Raw genomic sequence first — 13,234 nt, forward strand, 5'->3', positions numbered from 1 at the left:
ATAATGGTTAAAATCCTTTTTTGAACCAAAAAAGAAATTTTTTTGAAATGAACTAACAGCATTAAAGCTTTGGAACAAGACCAACGGTGGAACTGAACGTAAAGAAATTTAAACATACGTACATGGTGATGAAGTGCATGCGCTATAAAATACTGAGACGTGAAGCTAGAGGGAATGCCTTAATCTATTATATAAGTTGACCCACAAAGTAGGCAAATCAAACATGGGAGTGTTGCACGGATTTAGTGCAGCAGTAAGAAAGGCCTCCCAAATAAACACAATGCTCCTGTTATTACATTGCCTGAATATCACCACCTGGTCCCACAGCAGGGTGTATAAGTGCTGCAACACCATTCTTGCTAGTTCGGTATCACACCTGCCTGCCCTGATGGAAAGTTGGTGTTCAGAAATACGACAAGCCAACATTCTAGTTGTCACACCAACGTAGTGGGTGTGAATATCGGATGTAGTATTTTCCATTGGGATAGAGTAAACTCCAGACCTCTCTAGTACGGAAGTAGCATCCCTGTCATTGCACAGTAACCTCCTAAGATTTGGCTGTGGGGAGACTGGAAGAAAAAGCGCGTGTTGCCTAAAAATACGGCAAACACGAGTGGTGACTCGGCCACAGAAGTAATGCAGGAAGGACTACCATGCATTCCTTTGGAACATGTAAAGCTGTGACAGTAAAAAGCAATCTTTTGACCTTGTTTAAGATGTACCTATACTTGGAATTAGTGTACCCCACCGCATTTACTGCTGAACGAATAACATTAAGTTCAATGTTGATAGCGGTTTGATTGGAAGACAACAGAAAGGCCCTTCTAATTAAAGAGGGCGATAGCTGCATTGATGTAATGTTGCGGCTGGTATGCTGTAGCAGGGATTAAAGGGGGTATGCAGCCGAATTTATGGAACACGGAGTACGAATATTTTCTTCAAAATTTTTTGTTGGATTTAATAAAAAAATTAAGTCTGAAAAGTAAAATTAAGGTTAATTCAATTTTTACATATTGATAAGATGATAATAAACTCAAAAGTTCAAAAAACAGGCTATGTCAGCTTTGAAATGATCTCAACTGTACTTCAGTGTAACAACATATTCAGCCTTATATCCTACTAGATGATATTTGTATAATTTTCTAGCATTGGTAGCCAGTTTCTGCAGTGTTCTGAAGACAGCTTATGTATTTTGACCATTTTTTTTGTTTGAAGGTCTGAATCTTTATAAATGATGGTATTAATGATGGCTTGACAAATCTCACAATACTTAGCAATTTCATTTTGGCCAATAGGATAGTCCCTCCACCAGTTTCTTCACCTTTGTGTTGCTTGGTTGGTACAGACTAGGGTTTCTCAAATGGGATCCCGGTTATTTTTTAACCTGGGAAATATCCCAGGAAATCCCGCAAATTTTTTAAAAGTTCACTTTTTTCTTATTTTATGTTAAGGTTGTGGAAATTTTGCCAATAGAAAGTATAATGAACTCATAAACTGTCAGAATACATTTGTATTTATTAATTTTAAACCTACTTATTACGTTTTTAAACTTTTCCTTGTTATGGCATTTCCCAAATGGTCAATAATGAATATGAAGCTTATTTGTGGCAGGACTCTGAAAATTCTTTACTTGTAATATCTGGAATAATTGTGCTTATGCTGTCTTAATTTTTAACCATCCCCAGTAGCTTCAATAACTGCATAACGCCAGGTTGTGCAAATTGGGCAAGAATACAAACGAGTACGAAACCTGCAAGTATGAAGTTTTTCTTCATAAACCTAATTATTAAAGCCAAACGAATTGCCAAATTATTGGGCTATAAGCTTGATGCTGCTATTAAAGCAGCCAAGGCAGACAAATCAAGAATACTAGAGAGCAAAAGAAGTACTACAATCTCAAAAACAAACTAGAAATCTTCCAGACTACAGGTGAAAAAATGCATAACATCTGTTTTCTCTTAAATGCATTAAACACGACTCCACTCATATCAATTGAATTAGAAAGAACATTCTCGGTAGCAGGACTTTTCATTACTGAAATAGGAATCAGATTGAGTAATGGGAGTATTGACCATCTTTGCTTTTTAAAATCTTATTACAAAATATTATTGTAAATTTTTATATTATGTTTTATTTAAAAAGCGAAAATTACCTTTTAAGTTAGAAGTTTGATCTAAGTTCATTTTTTTCTTTAAATTTTCAACTCAATTCAAAGGCATTTTTGTTGTAAGGAGTTGCCAACAAACTTTAATAAATTTTTTCTTTGTGAAAATTTCTACGTAATTCAAAGGTAATTTTTAATATATATCTTAAACTGCATTATTAATATGATTTTGGAGATTGCGGAATGTACTGAATTAATTTAAAAAATGAAAAATAATTATATCATTTGATTTTGGGATATTTTGTATATCTTAAAAATAATTAATTCTATCCCGGGATTTCCCAGGGTCCCGAGAAACGGTTCACTTTTATCCCGGAATCCCGGGACAAGCAAAAGACCGGGAAATGAGAAACCCCAGTACACACTATCAGAGGCTTGATTTGGAAACACATATTTTCTTTGAGCTTGATGTTTCTTGTTTTGCATTTGATTACTTGAGTAACAATGCTCTGAGATATGTTGATTCCAGATTGCTCAGCTCTGTGCACCTGTGCAGCAAGTTGAAAATCCTTGTTTGGAAAAATGTTTTTAAATGAAAATTTATTTTAGAAAAACATTGTATAGTAACTATCAATAATTGTATATGTGGGAAATGTGAAATTTTCAAATTGTAGTCCTAGTATTTAAATCAAAAGATTCTGATAATCTTCTGTATTCTTTTTATGGATAGAAATAAGTAATGATAAAACTGGAATCAATAATTAGCTAAAATTTTCATTGGATTCTTTATTGCAAAATTAGTCATTTTACAATAAAGAATCCAATTAATTTAAATAAAGATTTCTAACAATAGAACTGTTAAATTCTGTTTTTAACTGTTCAAAATTTTCAGAGTTTATTTATTATATCTTTATACAGATTTATAGTCACAATAAAAATAAATTTATTTGTTAGATAAGAAAAAAAAAAATAAGCAATTTGGCAAGAGGTGGGCAGTTAAGTTAGCATCTCATGATAAATTTAATAATTAAAAAATTACTTTTTAACTTTTAATTTAGAATTTTCTAATTTAAAACAAAAATATGTTCAACCAAGTCAACCTGTGTACTTTTCCAGCAGTGAAGTAGATGATTTATGAATGTGTTTTTGAATTATGATTATTAAATTTAATATTTATTAATTAATTTAGAAGGTTCTGGAAAAAAGAATCAGCCTGAAGTGGAACTCGAATCTGCAACTGCCACTTACCATGTGGATGTGTTGCCAGTTATGTTACCCAGACCTCCAATCCAGATCTGTCTGATCTTTGCTTTGAGAACTATTAATTTTAGATATAACCATACTGGTTACTCCTGCCGTGAATAACCAGTATGATTATATTACCACTGTGGTTTTATTATATAAAGCTAATTTCATCTCCAGGTCTGATATATCAGAAACCAATTTATAATACTCTCTTAGTCTAGTAGTATAAAGATTGAGAAATCTTAAAAGAAATGGTTTATGCAGTCAAGCTGCAGAATATGAGAACTTTTTACCCTTATAAAAGATATTAATGACCTTCAAACATTGTTTACTGTTCTAAAATAATTTTTGTTAATGTTCTGTTAATATTCATTTGCTTTCTGTAGCAAATGAATATTAAATTACTTCTTTTTTGTCTGCATCTATTTCAGGTAATATTCAGAAATTTTCAATAACAAACTGATCACTAAATTTAGTTTGTCTCAAAACAGAGCTCAGTTCCTCTTCAAAATGATTAATTTACATTCTGTGTCAAATCAACCACAATTCTTGGCTCTAAAAAATTTAGAATTACCTTTAAAGTATTCATTTTTAATATATCCTGAAATTAAAATCAACTGACAAGTATATAAAATTTTTAATCTTTTCACTACATTATTGCTGCTTAATTGCAGCTGCCAACTTTCTTTGTCTAAGTTTATCAATACTTACATGAAAAAAACTGATAAAGATGTTTTTTAATTCTATATTTAAATCTACACAAATAGGAAAATGGTTGTTATATATTTTACCCAATACCAAATATCATAGACTAATGACAACCAGTTAATAGGAATAATTCTCAAATCAATGATAGAACAATCTTGAAGACAAACATAAGTATTATAAGTTGCTTCCTGTTTGGATAACTATGTTAATTTTTCATTGGCTATTAATATGCCTCAAACCCAAACTTATCATAACCACTACAGATGACTTTAAGATGACTGTTTTATTATTTCATTTTTATTGACTCGGACATATAAATTTGTCTCTTTTTAGTTAACTTAATATTATATAATATTGTACCTCACTAAAAAGAGACAAATTTATATGTCTGAAATGCATATTGGAGTCAATAAAAATGAAATAATAAAACAGTCACCTTAAAGTCATCTATAGTGGTTATGATAAGTTTAGGTTTCAGGCATATTAATAGCCAATGAAAAATTAAACATAAATATAACAATTTGATATATGAGAAGGACCTCTACCATTTAAAACACACATTCCTTGTTGATTGATAACCAAATCCTGTGTACTTCTATTTGACCAATTGATGAAAACTTCTTGCTAAGGTCTCTAATCAATTTAACTATATTTAAATGATTGGTTAAATTCTCAATTTCGTTCCAAATATAACTCCAAGATTCTGACCTTATACTAATAATATGGAATGAACATTTAAGTTTCAGCATTAAAAAGAAATGATTTTGTTTTATATTACAGAACTAGGACCAAAAGTATTCAATCTCCAATATAATGATTTCTAGTTCCTTCCCAAAAATCACAAAATTCATAGAATTTAAAGGTAGATCAATCTTTGTCTTCCCATTCCACAATGTCTCAATAAAATATATCCTGAAAAGAAGACAAAAATTGCCAAAAGGACAGAGGCCAGCTTGTTTAATACATCCTCAAAATTCTAGGTCAAAACACAAAAACCTGAACAAAGTCATACTGTCCTTTTGTTCTATTATTTTATTAATAAAAACATATGTAAAAATATAACTTTCATACGTTTTGTTTTCCAATCTTTTGCAAATGATTTAAACTCTGTTGTAGATCATCCAAAATAAAATGCCTGTATTTTACCATACATTTTACCCTCCATTTGTCCCTATAATTAATAAAAGCACAACAAATTATTGTTTCTATTTGACAGATGATAGTCAATTCTACAACATTTCTCTGAATTATCATTGATTACATTGAAATTATAAAAAAAAGATTCAAAATATTTAGCTACGTAAGTTTATCATCATCATCCTCCAATTCAGACATACCAGAAATATCAAACATTCAAATTTCCTGGCTTAAGAGTCCATTAAATGGTATTTTCAACATCTGAGGAAGAAGCATTATTAGCATCTACTTGTGTTGTTAAAATTCTCCTCAAACTCTTTAATCTGGATTCCAAATCAAGAATTTCTTTCTCCAGAGTTTTTGCCCAAGAATTTGATATTGCATCTAATCTGATGTTCTACTTTGAATTTAGTTAAAGCAAAAGCAAAATTCTTTCACTAATATCAAAATATTCTGATAATAATTTACAATTTTTTCCTCATCTGGATCTTCTGAGTGAAATAACTTGCTTGCACTGTTTTTCAAAAGGAAGATTTAGATGGGGACAATCAGCAGGGGAATCTCTGCTAGTTGTTCTATTCCATATCTCCATCTTCCCTTTAGAAACATCTTATTTTAGATTGGTGTCAAGATTTAGTAAATCTTGACACCACTCATCTAAAATAAACAAGATTGGTCAAGCCTATCTGATAGCACGCTCCACAAAAGAGAATCAAATATTTTTAAAAATAAATTTATTATAAAATTTAATTTAATACAAGATACTAACTGGGTAGTTTATACTATAGCTTACAGTGACTGTAAATGAAAATGTGAGGACTGGATTAAACCGGCCAGTCCGATTTTAAAATTTTATTGTTCAAATCCCCTCGGGAGATAGCGATCAAAATCGGAGATAGCGATCAAAATCGGAGATAGCGATCAAGATTCAAAGGATGTGCAGCCTTCCGCTGTCAAACACGCTTCCCTCCTCTCCGGATCCGACCTCTGAGTCATGGAGATCGACTCATCACCCTCCGTCGCGATTGGTGATCGCAGCGGACTAGACCTGGAGTATATAAAGGGGGAAGATATCTAAGAACGGGGTCGCTGAAGGTCCGCATAAGACGCCCGACCCGTAGGATCAGTCCCGAGAATCAAGGGCCGAACCCCCGAAGCCCGCCGATGACAAGTCGCCCTGACCAATCCTCCTGCTTACCTCCAGGACCGGAGAGCCGAGACGATTTCACCTTCGATTCCAACCAAGATATCAGAGGATGAGGTATGATCCCCCAACATGTGTAAACTCTCTCTCTCCCGCGAGTAGGGACGGGACGCGTTAGATTTCTGTATTTTGTTTGTCCATCTAAATAAATCATCATGTGTTTTCATCCTGGATCCGTTTATTTGAATATCGCCGTAAACTTATCGATGAACCCACACACTTCCTCCACTCGACCTGACAATTAATTACCCAATCCCGACAAGTCGGGATATCATAAAAATTTTGCCATCCTTGACAGTGGGGTGGGTCTTGCCGACCTGTTCGCCGAAAAAAAGGAGGTCCGACTTCGTCCTACCTCCCGGCGTTCCCACAAAAATGTTCAGTTCCCTTTTGCACATGCATGTGGACATGTGCAATGGTGGATTGAATTGAACATAACACTTACCTAACTCCTAAGCCTAACATTGGTAATTTCGTACTGATTGCATTTAGGCTTAAGTTATAAGCCTAATTTCCAACATTTGAATCAAATGGATGGAACAGAACATAATGCTTAGGTAATGAAAGTAAAGTGATTGAGCATGTGCGTGGAAATCTGACAGACAGATAAAAGTCCTAACATAAGCATTTCTCCACTATTGTGAAGCATGCTAAAAAGCAAAAAGAATTTTTTAAATCCAATTTTTAATTATGAGGTTTCCAACACAATTCATTGCCCAATATTAACTAGGTTACAATATTACAATGTATATAAATTTAAATTCAAGTCCTTATTGTGAAATGTTCCTTATTTGAGAGAATTTGTTCAATGAATTATATGTTTATTTTTTCATTTGTTTATTCTTTCTTTAGGCAATATAATAATAATAATAATAATAATAATATTTTTGATATAATACTGAAACAGCTATAATTGAAAATAAAAATAGTTTGTCTTTAAATTGAATATAATATTTATATCTTTTATTTACTACAATGTAATTTTCATGATTTAGATAATTATTGGAAATTCAGGATTGAATTATGAGCAAGCAAAAGTTCAGATGGCAATGTGGGCAATATTAGCAGCTCCATTATTAATGTCAAATGATCTGAGAAAAATTTCCTCTAATTTTAGAGAAATTTTACTTAATAAAGAAGTTATAGCAGTTAATCAAGATAAATTAGGAATTCAAGGAAAAAGAATTTATATGGTAAGAGAAATAAAATTTTTTTTAAAAATTACAATAGTTTCAAATAATGTAATCAGGCTTACTATCATTGCCAGGAGAAGAAAGTAGAAATATGGACTCGTCCAATTAATCCAGTTAGAAATGAATTTTATTCTTATGCAATTGCTTTTTTAAACATCAATAGTGAATCTGTGGAATTATCTGTTACTTTTAAAGAAGTGGGATTAACATTTTACAATGGATATCATGTAAAAGATCTTTTTGATGGAAAAGATTATGGTTTTATACAACCTCATGACAGTTTTAAAATTTCAATAAAACCTACAGCTATTGTTATGATAAGAGCAATTGTTATTTCAGATAATTTTAATTACTTATAATGTATTTAAAATGATAAATAAGTTTGTTTAACTTACTTTAAACATCTACAATTGTTATAGTATACATATGGCAGTTTAAAAAATAATCTAAATCAGCTTAAAAATGAGCTTATATATAAAACAAATATTACTCATGCTAATAAAAAATAAATGCCTATAAGTAATTAATAAGTACAAATATCTTTCATAAAAAACATTGATCATTTATAAATAAAATGCAGTAAGAAATAGATGTTTATATTTAGTAATATGAAGAATTAAGATTGTTTATTGTTAAAATACTAAATTTATTTGTGATAGAATAATATATTAAACATTCCAAGAATAATGTATTTTTCTTTCTATTAATAATAATTTTAATGTTAAAAAGATTAATATGAAATATTTTTATACAATTATAAAATTTATATTTTTAGCAATGTGTTATCTTGTGAATTTTAAATGAACAAAGAAATAAAATTTGTAAGAAAAATTCTATTTTTATTTTCTTGTACAAAATACAATATCCCATAAGTAAAGTTATTTACTTTCTTAGAATAGTTATATCAGATCATATGCTGCTTATGTACAATATTTGTTTAATATTAACTGTCGAGATCAAAAATGTTTTGATGCGGTAAATTATACGTATTAACTTTCAAAATTTGAAAGAATACAATGTTCCAAATTAGAATAGTAAGCTCAATTTAAAATAAATCAATAGGCTCGTTACAATTTTTCTAGCCAGATCAAGTCGTTTTTTCTGTTAAACTTTTATTTAAATTCTACACTTTTGAACTGGACAGTCAATATATGTCACTTAACTGTACTTAAACAATAAAACATTCAAATAGAAGGATCCATTTTGTATAATTAAATACATCTTCAACATGATGTCTACAAGTTTGATTAGTAGAAATCAATGATATCAAAATGTTTTATCACATTTTTTATCATTACTTGGATAAATGGCAATTCAATTTTACTATAAACATTTATAAAAATGTACAGAATATTTAAACCTGGTCACGTTATTAAAATAACATTGTCGTAAATCTTTCGATACAGTATATCCTTCGAGTCGATACATAACTATAAAAGTTTCAAAGTTATCATTTTTACAGATACCGTTTAACTGTCTGAGGTATTTATTCTAGTATGACATAAGAATTAATATTTGAGAGCAAAAATGACATAAATTGGAATGTATTATTATTATTATTATTTAACAATAAAAAAATTTATTTTAATTAAATAATTTAACAACATAATATTTTGCTTCAGGAAAGTTATTTTATACAATTCAACATCTTTATATTAAAAAATTATCACAGTCAAACATATTTATATATGTGTGTATAATATATATTTAACAAACAAAATGTTTTCCACAATGAAACCAACAATACATTTACATTTTCAAGTTTCTGCTAAATTTATAATTTTTTAGAATTTCTTGAACCTAACACATTAAAATATTGTAATTTTAACTGCTTTTATAGAAATTTAGATTATGCAATTTTTGACAAATTTTTACTTTACATATTAAATTTATGTTAAATTTACTAAATAGCATAAACGTTGAACCTATTCAAATTTCAGAAAACGAACTGCAAGTTATTTAATAGGTAATTTAAATAGAAATATAACCATTATTTTTAGCAATTAAAATTTTACAAATTGTATAAACATTCATTATACATCATAAACATTTAGAAAACAACATACACTGTACACAAACTGAAATTGTCTGGTTTTCAGACACAATCTTTTCTATTTCTTGCTTTGTGTTATTTTTAATTGATTCTTGATTTTTATTGATTACTTTCAATAAGCTAACAATAAATAAATACATGATTTTGAAACTGCCTCCCACAATTTATTAATAAAGCAATGATTTTCATCAAGTATGAATGAAAATAATTCAAAACATTAAATAACAAACGTGTTATAACTGACAAACATATTAGTATGTACAAAAAGAAAATTTGACAATAATAAATAACAACAACAACTACTACAAATCAATTTAAAACTACTATAAAAAATATTAAATAAATCTATAAAAAAATTTTTAATATGAATTATTTCATTTAATTTTTAGGATCTATTGAAATTCTGGAATAGCATCTATATACAATAGATATAAATTAGAGGAAAAAAGTCTGTTTAAAAATGCAAAATTATAATTAAAAAAATCACCGAACTTGTATCGAAAAAATGTTTATACTTAAGATGGCCGAAAGCAAATTTTAAATATTCAAAATATAACAAATTTGTATTTTGTGGAATGATTATAAAAATGTTGAATGAAGGAATAAATTTTTTAAGCTTACTCTGCTATCAAAGATATCATTTACAAAGCAGATTATTAATAATAGGATGCCAAAAAACACAAATTATTTTCTTTACCATCAAAATATTACAATAAAATGATTTTATTTGATATAACATATATTTTTTATGTTTAAATCATACAACTTTTTAGAAAAATCTCTGAGAATAATGGTAATATTATTTTGATTATTAATGTTTTTAATAATAAAAGTGCCAAGTATATAATCATTTATTCAATGAAGTTTTTACCATTTAATGCTTTTCTTCCACTTTGGAAAGAAAGAAAAAAACAAAAGATTTGATTAACTAATCATCAAAAATATATATTTAATGTTAATAAAATTTCTGGCTTTTCTCTTCAAATCATTTTTTCCCAGCTAATTTAAAATATTGAGCAAAGTAAATAATAGTTAATATTTAGGAATGTTAATGTGTAAAGAGGCAAATTTTACATATTCAGTTTTAATGTAATAACATTACTAAAATTCAAACTGATTTTTTTATTTAACATTTTCTAACAATTTTAATTTAATTGCTTAATTTTAAAAAATAAATATAGTTTTAAGCGTGGATTAATGTCTTTGATTGGATCACGAGATTATATTTAATTAATGTATTTGTTAAATATTAAAAAAAATTTTTCTATAATTACAAAATAAATATTTTAGCAAAACATCAGTATTAATGCATAAAGCTTGACATCAATAAATTACATAATTTTTTAAATAGATTAATTTGATGATTATTATTATGATTAATATGTAAACAAAATGGCTTGATTTGTTTATTTTAATTAAAAATGAATTAAAAAGAACAATAATAATTTGCATAAGCATAAAATAGTGTTTCAGACTTCTAATCAAAAATCAATTTTAATATAGTTATTTCAAATGTAAACTAAAGAAACAAAAATGACTGATTGCAAGCAATTTAAGTTAGGTTACACTAAAAAGCGTAAGATCTGTAAGAAAGAATTAAAACTGAAGGATTATTATTTCAATTCACATATTCAATGCCGACAAAACAGAGACTATGAGAAACTTTTATACAAGATCAATTATTATGTGTGCATCATAGCCTATTACTTCATAGATTAACTAAATTAATTTTGATTATAAAATTGAAATTTTTATATGTTAATTTAAGATATTTCAAATTGAAAATCCTTTTTTTTTGTTTCAGAGTGAAATTATATTTAAAGGACATATTCAATATGTATAAAGATTTGGGCATGTTACTCTCAGTAGTGATTACATACACAGTATGTCTTCTGATTAAATAAGTATTTTCCTATCGTGGAAAGCAATTCATTTTTCAATATTAAAGACAGTGAGAGCTTATAAAAGCACATATTCCTATACACTTTTTATTCATTGTCTTAATACGTACGGAGTTGATTTTCCCAATGGAAGTACTTATTTAATGAAAAGAAATATTTCCCACATCTTTCACATTATTACTTTTTTTTAATAATCAAACATTTTTATACCCGATTGTTAGAAAATTAACAAAATAATAATAAATAATATATTGACTTCTTTAAAAGGTTAATTCACCCTTATCATTATTTAAATAAGAAAGGACAACTTTAACATATTCAATTTAGACTCAAATATAAGAAGTGAAGCTGTTTTATTGTAGTGAGAACCATTTTTGAATCTTAATCGACTCGCAACCATTCTAAATAATGAATATATCACAGTCAAACAACTTGAATAAATTAAGTAAGAATCTTCAAGAATATAAGCTCATAATTAATAAAGTTTTTAAATCACAATTCAAAAATTGAATCTAATTTCTATAAACTATTTAAATTTGTGTCTTTATTTAGGACAGCTGTAGTCAGATCGGAAGATTCAAAATGTTCCTTTGTTATAATATAATAGCTTCAATTTATACATTTAAATACCAGAATCAATCTTTCAATTAGATAAATTTTTTTAGTTACTGTTAATTAGTTACAAATGGAAATTAAAGTAACAATTACTTTAATGTTTTAATTACTGTTTCTCATTTTATCAATTTTCATTATTATTTCTCTTATTTCTCAAGACATCTGCTGTTTTTATTTTTAGAAATATTTCCTATAAGATAATGCAAAACTTGTATAAGAAAGTATAAAAATGAACTTAGTTTTCATTTTTTTGTAGAAAAATAGAGAAAGAGAGATACCAAATCGTTAGGCAATTTTGTTAATTTAGTGATATAATACATACAATTTCATTATTTTAGTTGTTCCTAAGACTAAGTCTTGCTTTTAGTAATTAATTACCGTATATCTCGGTGGATAAGACGACATTCAGATAAGACGAGGTATAAATTTTCGTCGAAGTTTTATAGTTTCAGCTTATATCTGCCCTATAAGACGACTCCAAACTATCAACGACCTACGAATTTAGTTTAGATCAGCGATCATCATTTGAATAATAATACCGTATAGCGTATATGGAATTATGTCCTATTTGTAATTTTTCAAATGAACAAATTTATTTTCTTGCATCTGGCAGCACTGCCTTGCGATTGTTGCAAGCATTTGCACTGATTCGGCATTCGGGTAATGACCTTGACTATTCACAAAAACATCGTATGGGCTATTCTATTTTGTGTACATACCCTACTCGCTATTAGTAAATAATTACGGTTTGTCCATTTTTTATAATGGTTTTAATTTATATAAATTTCAATCTACTTTTTTGTATCTGTCCTATAAGATGACCGCAGATTTTGGGGCTCTTTTTTATGATTCAACTATTGTCTTATCCGCCGAGATATACGGTATTCATGCTTCCTTATTGAAATATCTTCAATATTTACTGTCTTGTTTCCTATATGATGACAATATACTTAAATTTTACGTGTTTATTACATTAATCTTTCCAGTACATATCTAATAAACAGATACTCATGCATACACTCTAATTTTTAGTTTTGTGTTTCATGCTGGAAAAAGATCTTAATCTCATTTCGC

The 13,234-nt window shown here is 28.2% G+C and overlaps 1 protein-coding gene across 1 annotated transcript in view; it reads left to right on the forward strand.

Moving 5' to 3' along the window:
- The window catches only part of LOC136975082 (alpha-N-acetylgalactosaminidase), a 54,280-nt gene extending 46,256 nt beyond the window's left edge, over positions 1-8,024 (forward strand). The window contains exons 6-7 of the mRNA XM_067270082.1: positions 7,394-7,591; positions 7,666-8,024. Coding sequence (XP_067126183.1) covers positions 7,394-7,591; positions 7,666-7,950 — 483 coding nt within the window. The 3' untranslated portion in view covers positions 7,951-8,024. The remainder of the gene's footprint in view (positions 1-7,393; positions 7,592-7,665) is intronic.
- The last annotated feature ends 5,210 nt before the right edge of the window (positions 8,025-13,234 follow it).

The sequence above is a fragment of the Centruroides vittatus genome, unplaced genomic scaffold, assembly GCF_030686945.1.
Source record: "Centruroides vittatus isolate TY-2023 unplaced genomic scaffold, ASM3068694v2 contig_364, whole genome shotgun sequence".
NCBI classification, from domain to species: domain Eukaryota; kingdom Metazoa; phylum Arthropoda; class Arachnida; order Scorpiones; family Buthidae; genus Centruroides; species Centruroides vittatus.